Here is a 16,534-nt window from a genome sequence, read left to right on the forward strand (position 1 = left end):
TACCATTCTAGGTTCTGGCTGGTTTAGGTTTTTTCTTTTATATATATGTTCAAAAATTGAGTGATAACAAAGGGAGTTGTTTAGAGAACTGGAATCAAACTAATTATAAAACTTTCTTTACTATTCTAATAACATCTAGTGTGCTCTAATTGCAAGGACAAAAAATTTGCATTTCATAGAATCAGTGTTGTTCTCAGCCCATAATAAGGGTGTAACCCTACTTCCGGGTGTAGAAATGTTGGTCATCTTTGGGGGAAAAAAATGTCACAACGATAATAAAATTTGACTTTTCTGCATATTTGTTTAGTAACTTTTTCTATCTTAGATAATATTTTTTCTTGTTCTAAACTTTTCATTAAATATAATATTTATTTAAGTTAACCAATAACCAACTTTTATACTATGCAAACAACGAGGAACTAAAATTTAAAATGTTTCTATACAATAAGAGTTTACATCTAAACTTTTTATGAAATAGAGACTGAATTGAAATGACATTCAAACATATATTTAGCATATTAAAACGAGGGATCAATCTGAATGAGATTTAAAATAATATATATGTAAAATGTTAGGTCTCTTTTAATTTTAAAAGATTTCATTTTTTATTATTATACTTTAGAATTTGTTCCGAGAAGCACTCTTGAAATTTGAAATGTGGGTCTAAAAAGTATATTTTCCATCAAAATAAAGAATGAAAATTGGCATAACAATTAATATGTAATGTGATATTTATTTACTTTTGTATGAAAATTTAAGATCATTTTTATTTTTTTATTTAAGGGCAAATATCACTAAAATCTTTCACATAATCAATTTTTACACCTTAACAGTCAGGTGTAGCATTTTCTATACAAATTTTAAAGTTTAAGAGTTCGTGATATTTTGTATATTTTAATCTAAATTTTAGGTTAAATTACAAATTTAGTCCCTCAACTTGAATATTTATTAAAATTTCTAGATCTAATAAACAAAAAAGGAAAGTTTAAGGTAAGAACATAAAGTTCATTTTTTTATTAAATTAATTAATTTTTAAAATTTTAAATTTGTTATAGAAACAAAAAATTTAGCTTAACACAATTTCATGGTCTTATTATGAAATTGAAGAGCACAATACGAATATGAAAAATATAATATAATAATATTTTTATATAATAATAATAAATAAATAAAAACTAAAATTATAAAACTAGACAAAAGAAATTTTAAGTGGAATTTGGCTTGGCAAGTAAGAAGACTTACATGGGCACCAGAACACTAAGCAATGAAATCTATTTTTTATTATAATATTCATAATAGTCTCGTAATTTAACCTAAATTTTAATATATTTTTACAAATTTGGTATTTATGTAATTACAGAACCAAAAAAGAAAGATCCGAATTCAAGCTGAAGCGTTTGTTAACAGAGATCCAATGGACAGGTCTCGGGGCTTAAAAATTCGTCTCATAAACGCAAAGCTGAAGCCATTTCTCCATCTCTTGAACTCCTTTGCATTTCACACACAAATCTTTCGTTCCTCAACCCGCTCGCTTTCTTCTGCAAACCATGGTAAATTCTCCCCTTCACTTTTCCCGTATTTGAATTCCTTCAGTGATTGGTAATCTTGAACTTCTGCTCTCTGTAGCTGTTCTGTTAACTTGATCTTACGATCTTTACGTTGATTGTCACCGATTCGAACCCCAGTTCTTCCAATGCCGTTATATTTTATCTCCCATGATGCTTGATTTGGGTTTAGATGTTAGCGCAAGTTATTCTTTTGCCTTTTGTCTCGTATCAGTTATACGTGTAGTGAGTACTTTTGAGATTAAGATTATAATTGGACGAGTTAGAGCCTCAGATCGGATCTGTAACCGATCATTTTCCAGGTGAAAAATGGGTACTGTCTAACTAGTTCATGTGCATACGTTCATCTAGGCGCTAATATTTGGTTTTGGAGGTAAAATGATCCAATGTTCAGGATGCTGTTAGAAGGAACGTTGCTAATTTTTGTTTCTCTCTCAGATTATATGTTATTGTTTGTTTACATCTCGGTTTATCGGTGTAAAATTTTGAATTTCATATGAGAAATTGAATAAACTTAGATATAAGCTTGCAAATGTTGTTCTTCTATCAATGAAAGGAGAAGTTCATCTTTAGTTTTGACTTAGCGTGTTGTGTCTGTCTAACCTGGATGTTTTAACTTCATCAAATGAGAGGTGAAAATGGAATCGATACCTTCATTTGGTTGATTTTTTTTTTCTTTTTTATTGCTGATTATTGTACTTTACTTGTGTTGGGTGTTTGTTTAGTTGGAGTTGGACACTTAGACGTTCAATTGAGTATCTCTGGCCGTTCGATTTTGTTACTGGGGTTGCATGTTCATGTTGCTGAATTTAGCAATTTGTGTGGAAATTTTTTAGTGAATAATAGCTTATTTAATTGAAAATGACTTTTTCTCTCTATTTAGGATTATTAATGGTTAAATGAGCTACATTTTTTTAGTTACAAATTTAATAAATTGCATTCGATAATCTGAGCCCGTTCCTTGGCTTGGGTTTTGAATCTTGATGAACGATTAGAATTTTTATTTTAGAGTGGTATCTCACTGTCGTTGGGGCATCCTAGGCCACTTATAACCAAGCCATAATTATTGCATGTTTCCTCGATGATATCATCTATTGGATGCTATAGAATACCATTATGATGCTGATATGAAAACCTCTTGTATCACTACAAAAACTTTGGATTTTCATTTGATCTGTACGTGGCTTTGGATGTAGGACTCTTGTCCTTCAATAAAAAATATTCTCCTGTTGGATTCTGAGGGGAAACGTGTGGCTGTCAAGTATTACTCTGATGAGTGGCCAACAAATAGTGCAAAGGAAACTTTTGAGAAAGCCGTGTTTAGCAAAACTCAAAAGAGCAATGCTCGAAATGAAGGTAGTCCGTTGTTTGTGGCTTTTTGCCTCACTGTTCTATAGATACGCATCACTATTTTAATTGTGTAGTTAGACATACTATTTTCCTATTGGTGATTTTGGTTGTTTCTTTTTTCCCAACATCTTAATGTTAATTTGGAACCCGTTACCTTCTTAGCACCAAGGTAACTTTAATATAGTAAATAAAAGACAAGAAAAAGTATGCACTAAGCAGTTTCTAAAAAGTCCTATACCTGTATATCCTGTTAACTCATTATCGATGGTTTATCTGCAGCGGAGATTGCGATGTTTGAAAACAATATTGTTGTTTACAAGTTTGTGCAAGATCTACATTTTTTTGTCACTGGTGGAGAATATGAGAACGAGCTTATTTTGGCAACAGTTCTTCAGGGATTCTTCGATGCTGTTGGCCTTCTCCTTAGGTCTTAGCTTTAAGTCCTAACAATTGTTTCTGTTTACTGATTATCAACTTCCTTGTGTATATACTGTACATTAGTGCAAAGTTACTGTCACAATTAATGTGTGTTTTGCTTCTTCTTTAGGGGTCACGTGGAAAAGAAGGAAGCACTTGAAAACTTGGATCTTATTTTATTGTGCCTTGATGAAATTGTTGACGGAGGGTATGGTTTAAGCTCATTGTTTATTGATCCTATTGTTCTGTTTAGTTTTCTTGAGGTTTCAAGCATATTTGTCAAAGATGTATTGTGAATAGTCTCTAATCTTGATTTTATTTAAAATTTAGAGATCTGAATACATATGTGAGGAATGATGCATACTTGAAATAATCCGTTATGGAGATACATTACAAGGTTGTTATATTTGGGTGGGATGTCAACATAATTCCTAGTTGTTTAATGTAGTAGCAAATATTAAAAAAATTCGTTGTTGTTTTATAGACCATGGAGGTAAGCCTAGTACTTTATCAAGAGGCACAACATCCCTCCGTGGGTAGGATATTTATTAGTAATGAAATGAAAAACCTCCCTCCATGAATACGATATGTACATAGCAATGAGTTCAAACAATATTAACACTAAAATAAATTTATCTATGCAGCTGTGATCAATTTTTAATTTCCAGAATTTTACAGCATGTTAGTATAGCTGTTCTAACAATTCCCTTTAGTGCGTTATCTTGTCCTTGGCTCCTTCAATAAGATGGGAATTCACAGAAGTGAGATCTATTGCGATGATATGGAAACCAAGTTTCTGTTAGGAAGTCTATCGTTAGTTCTATTCTAGTTCTGTTCAGACATCTCAGTATTTGGAAACATCATTATGATTTCCAACATTTATGCTTTCTACTTGACCAAAATAATCCTCTTCTTCTGCAGCGTCATCCAATGATTAACCCTCGTTCCCTTGCCAAGGAACATGTTTGTTTGAGTATTTTTATGCAGAAGTGGGAAAAAAAATGCCTATGTCAGTAACACAACCAGAGCGTGCTTACATACATCTGAGAATATTTTTAGTGATGATTACAATTTTAGTAACCTCTATTAAAGATAAGAGGTTTGAATGCCTGTCTACCCTTTCTTGGACTCATAAAAGAGTTGAGTATAATTGTCAAAAGTAATAATGATAATGGCTCATTTGAGAACTGACATGATTCTTTCTGAAATTTGAAAGAATGACTACTACAATTTAAATTTATGTCCACTACATGAGCTAGCTAATATTGGATCAAGTGTTTCAGGAGAGCTTCATGCAATGCATGCACTATCATGCTAAGGCGTGAGAGGAGAAAAAACATAGTTTATGTAGATTCCCACTAGAGAGAGGGTCATAAGATATGCCTGAGTATGCCTTCGAAATCCTTCGAAATTTACACTGTGCAACTGCATATGTTTGATGTCTTATTTCATCGAAGTGCAATATCACTAGATAATTTACATGTATCGAACTGCAATTTTTGTAAACTTCTGTTTCTTTTTTCGGTTGCAAATCTTAAGGCATTCAGTTAGCTAGGGCACTAAACTGCTTTTATATTTATGCAGTATTGTTCTTGAGACCGATGGAAATGTTATTGCTGGGAAAGTTGCAACTCAAAGTATAGATTCTTCAGCTCCTTTGTCTGAGCAGGTATTATTACCTTCTTTCCTGTGGGTTGTTCTCAAAAGGAAAATTTGAACGTTGAGAATTGAAATGCTAAGGTAAATGGATCATAGACTAACTCATCTTATCCACAGACAATAAGTCAAGCACTGGCCACTGCACGTGAACATCTGACGAGATCCCTTCTTACATGATGCATACAAAATGCTAATGGGAAGGAGCAGGGAGAAATTATCTTCATGGCAGTACCATTCGGTTTGGCTAGTGATCCTATACGACACATAAACTGGTTCATTCATTTCACCTTGGAGTTACATTTTCTATTTTCATGGACAATCCCCCGCAATTGACCCATTTGAAGTTCCTGCTTTTAGTTGAACGAGGAACTTTGTCTTTTTACTTTTTTTTTCCCCTCGAGGTAGTGCTTATTGAATTGTTTTGTGTCAGATCAAGTTGGATGTTAGTGGAATATTATACACTAATTAATTTAAACAGGTGCATGCATTACCCCCTGAAGCTTCTCTGAGATGTTCTTTCGTGATTTTTCCACCATTTATTTTAGTTGAAGGAGTAGAATGAAGGTTTGAACTTTGTCGTATGTCTTTAAGATACATTTGAAAATAATTTTGAAATGATAAATAATTTGTCATATACGAACGAACAATAGTGTATCATGGATTACACTCGTCTCTTTAATCTTTACAGCTCACTCCAACACAATAGAGAAAAAACTCATGTAAATGAAGATCTGTCAAAAGGAAAACTTAGTGGTGGTTTAGAATGAATAATAAAAACAAAAAGCATCTAATTGAGGAATCCTTGATTCTAACATTTTTAAGTACATGAAGTTTAGCATCTTTTCTTTTCGTAAATCTTTCAATGCAACTTAGTATCACTCACGTTGAAGAAAGAAAGACACTGCAAAAGAATCTTTCAATGCAACTTAGTATCACTCACGTTGAAGAAAGAAAGACACTGCAAAAGCATGTTTTAGAATGACTTTAAACTTGACCAAAGTGATTGATTATTATCACTTCTACACCTTTAGGCAACTTATTTGAAAACCCTAAATTGGGGCGTTCAACACGTTAGAACGAGTCATTTATACCCAGAAAGTATCTGACGTCGAAATCTTAAATTTCATTAAAGGAAGTAAAAGGCAGACTGCAGATAATAGCAACAAGAGTTACGTTTTCAATTCTGGCTTAAACGATACGCCAGGGCTAACAATTTTACTGCAAAAAGATCAAATTAAATTAAAAACACTAAAAACGTTGTAAGAATTCAATACAAAGATAAAACTGTACTTATTTCAACGAAGAGGGTTGTCAACTATCATGATGAAGAATAAACATAATGGTATCAGTAGAAAAAGCCAAATAAGCCTTTGCCAATACTAAACCCTTGTAAAAGCTTTAAATTGATGTGAAACTAGGTAAAAACTGTAGAAAAACAATGCTTCTTCATACCATAACTACTAGAGAGAGAAAGGGACTGAAAAGAGTGTAGTTCACTAATCCAAATTAGCAGACCTCGTTAAACATAACCAGACAATGATATTGTGTAGAATACAACCTCGTGGCAACAGGGGAGTGGCCAGTCGATCTCTTCGGACCAATTAATAATATTTCATTAATAAATTAATGCCAGATCATAAAGGCACCTCTGATTGGCCACTACTATGACACACTCAGCCTATTAGTAGCTGTTTTGCCAAATCTGTTGCGACTGCTTGGGCTGTTGACCTTGAGACCCTCCCAGAGATGCGTCCCTGAGAGTTTGCTGTTGGCCATCCAGTGATATACCCGCCTGGGAATGATAAAAGTTTGGGTATCCCAGAGCCCCATATTGTTGCGAAGGCTGTTGTGCTTGTCGGAATCCACTAGATTGTTGATTCTGCCCTTGGAGGCCGTAATATGCACTAGCAGGAACGGCAGACATTGTTCGGGAACCAGGCCCATGAATCCACATCGCTGGGTTTTCATTCTGCTATAGATTGTTCAAAAATAAAACCAAAAGTTACTTAACTTACTGCTATGAAGTATCATTATACTATCATCTAGGCACTTTCACATGGAAAAGAAAGAAAAAAAAAAACCATATCCATTTCACAGCCTCGGGAAAAATAAGTGTCCCAAAATTGTATTCTCCTATCATTTTCATTATTTAACTGTGTTATCTTTTATCAGTTTCTCCTTGAACCCACGAGTATCAAAAAGTTACCTGCTGGAGGGACAGCAAATGATTACTCTCTTTGTACTGTGAACTTATAGCATCTTCATAGCCGATGGATGATCCTGCGGGTGCTGTGGGAGGATTCAGCGGGAAGTTTCCTCCAGGAATGCTAGTTGAACTTCCAAATCCGTAACCAGAAGCAATTGCAGCAGACTGAGGCAAACTGCTAACAGAAATGCTATTTTTGTACTGTGGAAGTACAGCTGCCAAAGCTTGATGGTATGTGCTGTTACCTGCAAATGCCTGTTGGAAACCAGATGGCATATATGTATAGCTCTGTGGCAAGAAAGGGTAGCCAATCATATTCGCAAAATGACCCAGAGGAAGTGTGGGCTGAGAATAAGGATGAACAGCAAGGTGTTGTGGAACAGCAGGTCCTGCTGCAACATTAGACTGTGGAGTAGGCTGAGAAGTAGTAATGCTATTTGTTCTTAGAACCTGAAAATGTAACACAATGGGTTATCAGAAGGCCCTTCTGCTTTATGCCCTTCTAGTTTGGTCAGAGAGAGAGAGAGAGAGAGAGAGAACGAGGGAGGGAGGGGCAAGATTGAACTGACAGAAATCTCTTGTAACTGTATTTCCCAAAATAAGATTAACAACAAACATATTGCACAATTCCATACAGTAAATTAATAGTTCCCACAAATTCCCGCATCTCATAGAACTTGGCATATCTCAGAAAGCTCACTAGTTCCAATTTAACATTATGCGAGCTTACAAATAAGTTACCATTTGGTACTACTGAAACTAGTGTGATAGTCTCCAACCCACACAACCACTAGTTTGGGTCCATGAGTCTTTAAGCCATCATTACTGATCCTAGGTGGATCAGATATCATTAATTGTCTCGTATAGAAACTATGAAGCAACACAATTCTGTAAGAGAGCCACGTAATCATACACTTTCAACTTGGGATTCTTTCTCATACAGTCGCTTGACTACTAAGAATAACCAACTATCAAGTATGAAGCAAGCAATTGGGTAGGGAATTAAAAAGCCAAGTGGTGACAAAATGTAATCAGCCCCAAGTATCACAAAACACGTCATCAAATATTATTAAACGAGAATGGAGTAATCAATTCAAGATTATATTTCATTTTTAATCACTATCTTCACAAACAGAAGCAATATGCATTTGTATTGATGGATATTATACATTTACCCGCTTTTGGTTTTGGAATCTTATTATTTTTATGTATGGATATTATGGCTTTATCTCTCTTTCGGTTCTTCATTTGTAATATCCTGGGTTTTCTCTTCCTTTTTTCTTTGGCTTCATTCTATCTATCTTTGATCTCTCTTGTATCTCTTTGGATATTTCATTCATCAATGAAACGTTTCTTATCCCCAAAAAAAGTATTTGTATCTACGAAATCATGCAACTGATATCCACACTCTAACTAATCATGTAACAGATATAATGAACTGAGTGAATGAATAGATTAAAATAGAACGCACCTCCGGCATGGACATGGACGGGCCAGTGATGGAAGATGCAACATTGCTGTATTTTGGCACTGATTGTGTGTCAGGGAAAGGTGAATATGGAGGATCCTCCCTCACTGTCTGGGATGTGGAAGCTAACAACATATTGTTGGATAAAGTATTTGTGTAAGCTAGCTGCAAAAAGGCGGAAAACATTAATTAGGGATGAGAAGTCATCCTACCGAACAGACACTTAAAGACATGAACAAAGACAGAAATAAAAGCAAAGAGGTTGTATATGTTTGATCAGTGCCCATTACATGACACTATTTAAATACAATTAAAAGAAATGAAGATATTTCTCAGTCAGAATTTTAGTCTAGGATACCAAAACTCTAATAGAATATTACAACATTATAACGACCAGAAACATTAAAAAAGAAAAGCAATGACGGGTGATAGTGTGCTGTCCAGTAACTTCGACAAAATATATTGGTTCCATCTCATGACAGCCATTGTTTTAAAGTTCAATCCTCCCCCAGACACAGTAGACATTGTGACTGACCAAATAAGTATTGGAGAAGTACTGCTGTGACACCATTTTATGGGGAAACTAGCTTTTAGTCCAAGAGATTTTTAAAATAGGTCTGCTTGATCCCCAAGGTTTCACTTTAACCAATCCAGACCCCCAGTTTTGGAAAATAGAGTTAAAAGATTCCTATTTCCATTTGCTCCATAATTATGCATTTTGTTTATTATTTTAAATACTAACATAGAATTAAAATAAAATAAAAGTAAAAATAAAAACCCTCTCATCTTCCTCTCCCCTTCTCCAATTGTCTCGATGTAGCTCCACCACCTTCCTCCGCCTCATTGTAACTGCTGGCACCATTGCATCCACATGACTCCACTATGATTAGGGGGGCGAAATCCTGAGTTGTGAAGAGGGTGTGGGTTTGTTGCTCGTGAGGTCGAGGAGGGAGGATGAAAATCTAGAGAAAGGAAGAAGTGTTGGAGGGCGAGGGCGAGGATGAGGACAAGGGAACATTCAGGGGGGGTAAATGGTGCCCAAGAAACGGTGTGTAGAGTGAGGGAAGTCATAGAAGAAAAAACATCTCAACATAGTCCACATAATGTCAAAGAAGCTCAAGGGGAGTTTTGTCTCATATGTTGTGGGTCAGACTTCATAGGATGTTTACACAAGAGTTATATGTTGTGGGCTCTGCCATAACGATATTCATCAGATCAAAAATGAACTCAGAATGTCCAATTGCCCCACTCTTCCAGGGACGCAATCCCAATTTTCAATTTCAAAATGCTCTGTGTTTCTACTCTCTTTTTTCTATTAGTTTAATGGTTGTTTGGTGTTTTGAAAGCATGAAGTTGTTGACAAGATTGGGACCTTTTAAACTCATACTTTCCAGAACTAAGGGACAAAATTGGCCAAATTAATACCTTATGGACCAAACATACACATTCCTAAAAACTTGGAGACTAAAAGTGTATTTTCCAATTTCTATTTTAGTAAAAATATCTAAAGAGCTACTATACATGTGATTTATCAATTAACCAATACACATCACCAAATTCTCCATTTTAACAACACCTAAATTGAAGGTTCACAACATCGAAGCACACAACCACTTCACCATTTAGAGGTCCCTATGATGACCCTTCTAAGAAACCAGTTTCTTTCATGTTTTACAATGAGAGCTGGTAAGATATGTGTGTGTATAAACCTTAAAAACAGCTCTACAAACAAAAACAAAAAACTGTTCTGCTCATTTATCCAAACAAGCTGCTACATTTCTATAAGCAAATTTCAACCATGAAACTATGTCGTGCATATCCAAAGAAAATTAAATGTTCTACATTACCATTGCTCTCTCCAGGTTCTGCATTTCTGAACTATTCTGTATAAATGGAATTTCTGATTGTTGGTTGCTCTCATAACTAAATCCAGGAGAAGAGGATGGAAATGCATATAGATTAGCCTGAGCATTTTCAGAGCTCTCCTGCTTCACCTCTGCTTGCGTAGTGGGTGTTTCGTAATATGCACCACCACTAGCACTGGATCTGTGAATTAGGTTCCCATCTGAATTAGTACCATCATCCTCGTAATACTCTGAATTTCTGCAAGAAATAAGCTAATAAAATTATTACCAATAAAATAAGCTATGAGACTATAACCATTTCATTTAAGCAGAAAGATCATTTAAAAAAATGTTCAATTGGTTTGGATGTTTTCCAAATATTTTGGTTTAAAGCAGAATACACTTGAACCAAGTAAGTAGTTTCTTCAACACTTAAATAATGTTACATTGTCTTTCAAATGAAAATACCACATACTAAACAAACTCTCTACATGAAATTCATTAGAATGTGCAAAAATAATCATATACGAATTCAATTGATGATCTTTGTTTTTTTCCCCGAGAAAATGACACGTTTCCATATTTACATCATGTTGTTGACATATCCCAATTCCTGTGTCCATTTTCTTTTTTTTTTTTGACAATAAGAAATAATAGCCTCTGTGAAGAAGATACCTAGCCTCAGAGTGACCAACTGAAGAGACATCTGCTGGTGCAGAAGGCTCCTCTACATTACTATTTGGAAATGCCCCCGAACCAGAAAAGGAAGCATTGGTCCCAGATCCGAAACTTCCAAAGCTCAAATGAAAGCAATCTGGGGTGTGAAGCTGGAGGTGATGTGGAATTACTACAGAAGGATTATCCTCTTCAGGTGGTGAATCCTGATCTTCCTTCTGTACGCTTAATTGCTGAAAATTTGCAGACATTGACGAAACACCATCTTCACCTGGGAAAAATAAGTATAGAAAATTATACGTTGATATAATTTGTGAAAAAGCTGGACTGTAACTGGCTTTCATTATTAGAAAAGAGAAGAAAAAACAAGAACTGAGAAGTATCGAGGAAAAAACTAGAACCTTTGACATCACAAATTAAACGGAAGAGTAATTTACAAAATCCAAAAGATGAAAACTATCATAATTTACATAAAAATTTTGTAGACACGGTATCTCTCAAGTTTTATCATATAAGAGTTTCAAGGGCAGATATTATGGAGTCAGAAGTCAAATTTATTTCTTTCAATAAAGAACGCTTCACTCAAGTACAAAAAATATTTTAGGATAAGGCTATTTCAACCCAAAAGAAAGATGAAAATATAAATAAATGGGAGTAAACTATATACTCAAAACCAAATAAAGTCCCATCTACACAGCCAAATATTTTAAATACCTTCAACCTAAAAGCGTACAAAGATAATATCTATGACCCCATTCCACAAGCAATGAGTTTCTTTATATTCCCATAAAACATTTCAAGTTTCAACATAACTAATATTTCCAACATAAAGACAAAAAAATTGCAGTATACTACATACTCAAAACCGAATAATATCCCATCAATAGAACCAATCAACCAAATATTCAAATACCTTCAACCTAAACGTTTGCAAACAAAGATAATATCTATGATCACTTTCCACAAGCAATTCATTTCTTCAAATTCCCATAAAACATCTGAAGTTTCAACATATCTGAAATTTTCCAACATAAATCCAAATAAACTTTTGTCCACTAGAAAAATAAAAGATAAATTACAACAAGGACAGGACAGAACTCAAAGAACCTTCCAGCATACAGCAAACCAAACTCTTGAGAAGCTTTCACCATATGAATTGCTACACCTCAATCAAGGTAACATCTGCTTTATTGCATAGTGGCTCATGAAGTCCAAAAATAAAATAGCATTCACTTTTGTTTAACTTTGTCTTTTAAGCGGCAAAGAAAGACATCTATCTTGAAAAAATGAGGTTTATGAAAAACTACACAGGTAGAACTCGAGGAATCTCAACAACAATTAGAATAAGGTACAACACAGGAAGAACAAAAAGAAAAATTAACAAGAAACTACCTAATAATGGCTTCTTAATCAGAAAAAGAATTCTTTTATAAGAATCAGACAGAAATTTGACAACCTTCTTTCACAAAAATGGAATTTAAAGTTAAGAACAGTTTTAAAATAAAGGGAAAGAAAGTTCTAATCGATAAACCACCCACTGTAACATCTGCCGAGATTTAATTTTAACCATTTTAAAGAACAAAATCAAAGAATATCAATAAATCATCATCATATTAAACCCAAGGACTTCAAAACTGATTTAAATGGAGACAATTTGAATGTAAACCAAAAAAACTATAAGACCAGTAGCATAATAACTACCTTCATTGTGTTCAATAGCTTGCCTGTGAGGCAAATAGGAGCTCATGTCGTCATATAAGTTACTATCTGACACAGAGGTACCCCCAGAGTTATCCTCTGGAATATTGCTACCCAATATAGAAGTATGTGCAGCATGGTTTACATCAATACTGTCGATGGAACCACTTTCAACAACCTGAACCTTGTCTTGATGTATATGCTGATTAGGACTATCCAATGATAAGTCGGCTGGACTTGAATGCAACTCCAAGACTGCAGGCGACTCTACCGTACTAGAGATACCAACAACTTGAGGAGGTTCGATTGAGGGCCATTCATCATTGAGAGATGCCTGCTGATTCATAATACCTGGTCCAGAGTGAGCTTCTGAAACTGTGGAAGCCCGATGTTGTGCTGAATGAAAATTCGGGAGTGATGGTGTAGACTGGAATGGAACACTGTTATGAGAACTTGCACTTTGAAGGGAAGTGTTTTGCACGGAGGAACTCTTGCCCTGAGGCTTTCCCATCTTAACAATGTCAGCCATTGATACTTGGCCCTGAGCACCCAACCAGGCAGATTGGAAGCCAAAAGAGGACTGTGAGGATGAGATTGCTCCATCTCCTGCACCTAATCCTGATAATTTATTTTCTGTAGCCACATTGTTGCTGCAATAGTGATTATGGGCCGTGAGACTAGTTTCAGTTCATCTAAAATATTCTTAAAACAAAATAATCCAACAGTACACAAAAGTTTCAACAAAGGTCAATAGGTCTTGTATAGTTTTAACATTAACGAGAAGCATAGATACATAGACCCCTCATCTTTGGAGTTCTCATCTTTCTAGAAATTTCACATCAAAGATAGGTTTCACAAGCCTGGAATTATGTAATTTGAATTTATTTGGCTATTAAAATAATGAGCTCGTAGCTTGCCTAGGAAAACTTACCAATAGAAAGCTCCACTATTTAATCCCAAGTTACACAAGCCTAACTCATGATAAAAAAACCTCCGAAAGATGTTTTAAAATGTTCAAAACATGCTCCATGAAGTCCTTTCAGCAGGGGTCAGAAAGAAACAAAAACTCCCTAATAAAGAAACCTCCACAAAATTATCTAAACCTCATGACGAGTGATGGATACAAGTCAGCAATGTAACAGCATTTTTCAAGACCATTTAAAACGATCCAAAAGACAGAAACTTTAATAATTAAGCACACAAGTATTCAACCTAAAAACCCCCAGTTATTACCCTTTTATGAACGCTACAGCTCTGAAATCTACATTTAGTCATATCAAAAAGGACAGGAAATGCTTTCCAGCTATTTCAAGACAAATTTCATATCTCATGAGTTGCCAATAGCCTTCAAGCATACCACAATGTAATATTTTTTCCTTTATTTGTAATATACAATTAAGATACAAAATACAATCTTTTTTCTACTAGTCTAAATTAAACATCGCATATGAAAAAACTGAATAGTGATGAAATACAAGAATCAAGGAGAGTAAAAAAATCCAACAAAGAGAAACTTCACATGGCTCAACTAATTGGAAAATAATAATTTACTTATTTTAAACATAACTAGCAAAGAGCTCATCAATCCAATATCAATAAATAAAGTTCAATAATAGTAATGGATTGCACAGTAGTCATTAATTCACCATTGACAAGTACAATGCAATCTTATAACATTTAACCTGTGAGATGGAAATTGGTAGAATGAGTGATTTCCCGATTGACCAGATGCAGAAGATGAACCAGCGTGATCACTAGCTCCATTTTCTTTTTTGTACACAGGTTTACTGTGAAACAGACCAGTTTCTAAAAAATACAAAAAGTAAGTCGACATTGTGTGAAATCATATGAAATTTACAAAACTCCATAGCATCATTAACATACCACTAGAACCAAACTGATTCAAGCTACTGCGTCCGGCATAACGATCTGTACCACCTTTACTCGTACGACTGGAAGGGATATTAGGACCACGAGATCGGGGATCAATCGGATCCTTATTCTGAAAAAGCAAGAGAAAGAGAAAATGGTAATCAACAGTGAGAACACAAATCAAGATCAATTATATGTTGTGCGAGACAGGTTAGCTACTAGAGCCAGATAACTAAACCAGCAAAATTGCAACATCTGGATGACATAATAAAAACTTTTAGAACAAATATCCGCATTCCTCTCACATACGCACCTCTTTTTTCTTTTCTCGTTTGCTCTTCACCTCATGAAAAGGGTCTACACAACGATAGAATAAAATTAATATAATCTTCACACCTTTAGAATCGCACAGAGTAAGACTAATAGAACGCACAGCCAAAAATTTCCTAGCAGGTAAAACTCATGAAAGAACATGAACTTCATATTCCAAAGGGCATAAATGACTCGTGGGGTAATATTAGCACGAACAGAAGTTAGCAAGATTCATCAGAAACTTCAAACTTGGACCATCAAACACGATGAATAAAAGAAAAATCTTCCTTTGCTAGACGACGTACGACCAAAACGTGAATCGTGTGCCAGGAATGACAACGGTGCTAAAACAGAACTACTTAGCAACCCACGTATTCTTTCTGGTCTCACTTCACCAACGATGACAGTGAAAATAAAACCTTCAACTTTAAAATATAAACAAAAACGCCGCAAGGATCGATGACAACGGTTAGGCGACTAGCATGTCATTAAACGAGAGACCTAAATAATAAAGTACGAACTTTGATTTCACGACCCAGGGTTCTTGCAGGCAAAAACCCAGCGGCTAAAACACAAGGACGATTAACCTTTCGGACGCAAGAAAACAGAGAACCATGGACATGAAATTAGAAAAAGAGACCTTGTGTGAGAAGACGATTAACGGCTTCATCAGGATCCATATTACATTCTCTTAGGGTAGCATAGATCTCCTGGTCGGTACAGTTATTTACAATCTCTTTTAAGCTTTGGACCAACTTCCGCCACTCAGCCGGAATTCCAGACGTTCCATTGGTGGTTTTGCCTCCTCCTCCTCCTCCTTTGGCACCCATACTGTTTCACTATGTTTGGATACCTCTCTCCCTCGCCGGCCGGAGGTTCAGATCTGAGAAACCTTTCAAAAGGGCTGGCTTTTAGTCCGTCTCCCGCTAGGGTTCCGCCGTGTCAACAAGAAGATATGTTTTTCGAAGCACTGTATACGACTCTCTTTCTCTCTCTCTCTCTCGACTTTCGTTCTGCTTTTTGTTACGCATCGAAAACCCTTTCCCTCTCTCTAATCTCTCTCCTTTTTTTCTCTCTCCGTCTTCCCCAATTTTTATTTTTCATTTCTTTTTTTGTTTTTGGGAAAATAAATCAATAACAACAATATTATTGATAATGTTAAAATACTATTTTCTCATGTCATATAATATATTTTGTTTAATTTCAGTCGGCTTGAATTCATAATTGTTGTTATTACCATTTAAGAAAATATATATATATATATATATATGAATATATTTTCCAAAATTTGTCTTGGAAATATTGATTCATTATAATTTTAAAATATGTATATATAATAAATACTAATGTTACAATAAATAAAATCTAATTTTTAAATTTAAAAAATAAAGAATTAAATATATTTATTTACCGCATCACGTACCATAAAAAAAACCTATAAGTTTGTCGTGTTGTGAAACAAATTGTC

At 34.9% G+C, this 16,534-nt stretch overlaps 2 protein-coding genes across 3 annotated transcripts; one reads left to right on the plus strand and one right to left on the minus strand.

Moving 5' to 3' along the window:
- The first annotated feature begins 1,356 nt into the window (after positions 1-1,356).
- On the plus strand, positions 1,357-5,490 carry LOC150036983 (coatomer subunit zeta-2-like). Its single transcript, XM_090312306.1, has 6 exons — positions 1,357-1,550; positions 2,762-2,921; positions 3,195-3,342; positions 3,463-3,540; positions 4,917-5,001; positions 5,109-5,490. Exons 1-6 carry the CDS (start codon positions 1,548-1,550, stop codon positions 5,166-5,168), a joined length of 534 nt encoding a protein of 177 aa, XP_090168432.1. The 5' UTR covers positions 1,357-1,547; the 3' UTR covers positions 5,169-5,490.
- A 927-nt stretch (positions 5,491-6,417) lies between these two features.
- LOC120074730 (uncharacterized) lies at positions 6,418-16,213 on the minus strand. 2 transcript variants are annotated; one of them, XM_090312305.1, is made up of 10 exons: positions 15,707-16,213; positions 15,068-15,111; positions 14,767-14,884; positions 14,565-14,688; positions 12,886-13,532; positions 11,185-11,455; positions 10,513-10,768; positions 8,669-8,830; positions 7,198-7,647; positions 6,418-6,960 (listed from the first exon to the last, which is right to left on the minus strand). In XM_090312305.1, the coding sequence occupies exons 1-10, from the start codon at positions 15,894-15,896 to the stop codon at positions 6,673-6,675; spliced, it is 2,550 nt and encodes an 849-aa protein (XP_090168431.1). In that variant the 5' UTR covers positions 15,897-16,213; the 3' UTR covers positions 6,418-6,672. The 2 variants fall into 2 exon arrangements, with proteins under 2 accessions (XP_090168431.1, XP_038883878.1); XM_039027950.2 differs by having other exon boundaries at positions 6,418-6,963.
- Positions 16,214-16,534: the final 321 nt, after the last annotated feature.

Source organism: Benincasa hispida, chromosome 3 (assembly GCF_027475165.1).
Source record: "Benincasa hispida cultivar pf3 chromosome 3, pf3_genome.v1.1, whole genome shotgun sequence".
NCBI classification, from domain to species: Eukaryota; Viridiplantae; Streptophyta; class Magnoliopsida; order Cucurbitales; family Cucurbitaceae; genus Benincasa; species Benincasa hispida.

Coding starts and splice junctions, on each gene's coding strand:
- LOC150036983 (XM_090312306.1), top strand. Junction 2,922..3,194: donor GAGCAATGCTCGAAATGAAG/GTAGTCCGTTGT, acceptor GTTTATCTGCAG/CGGAGATTGCGATGTTTGAA. Junction 3,541..4,916: donor GATGAAATTGTTGACGGAGG/GTATGGTTTAAG, acceptor ATATTTATGCAG/TATTGTTCTTGAGACCGATG.
- LOC120074730 (XM_039027950.2), bottom strand. CDS start 15,896: ATGGGTGCCAAAGGAGGAGGAGGAGGAGGCAAAACCACCAATGGAACG. Junction 15,112..15,706: donor TAATCGTCTTCTCACACAAG/GTCTCTTTTTCT, acceptor ATCGTTGTGTAG/ACCCTTTTCATGAGGTGAAG. Junction 6,964..7,197: donor ATTTGCTGTCCCTCCAGCAG/GTAACTTTTTGA, acceptor AACAATCTATAG/CAGAATGAAAACCCAGCGAT.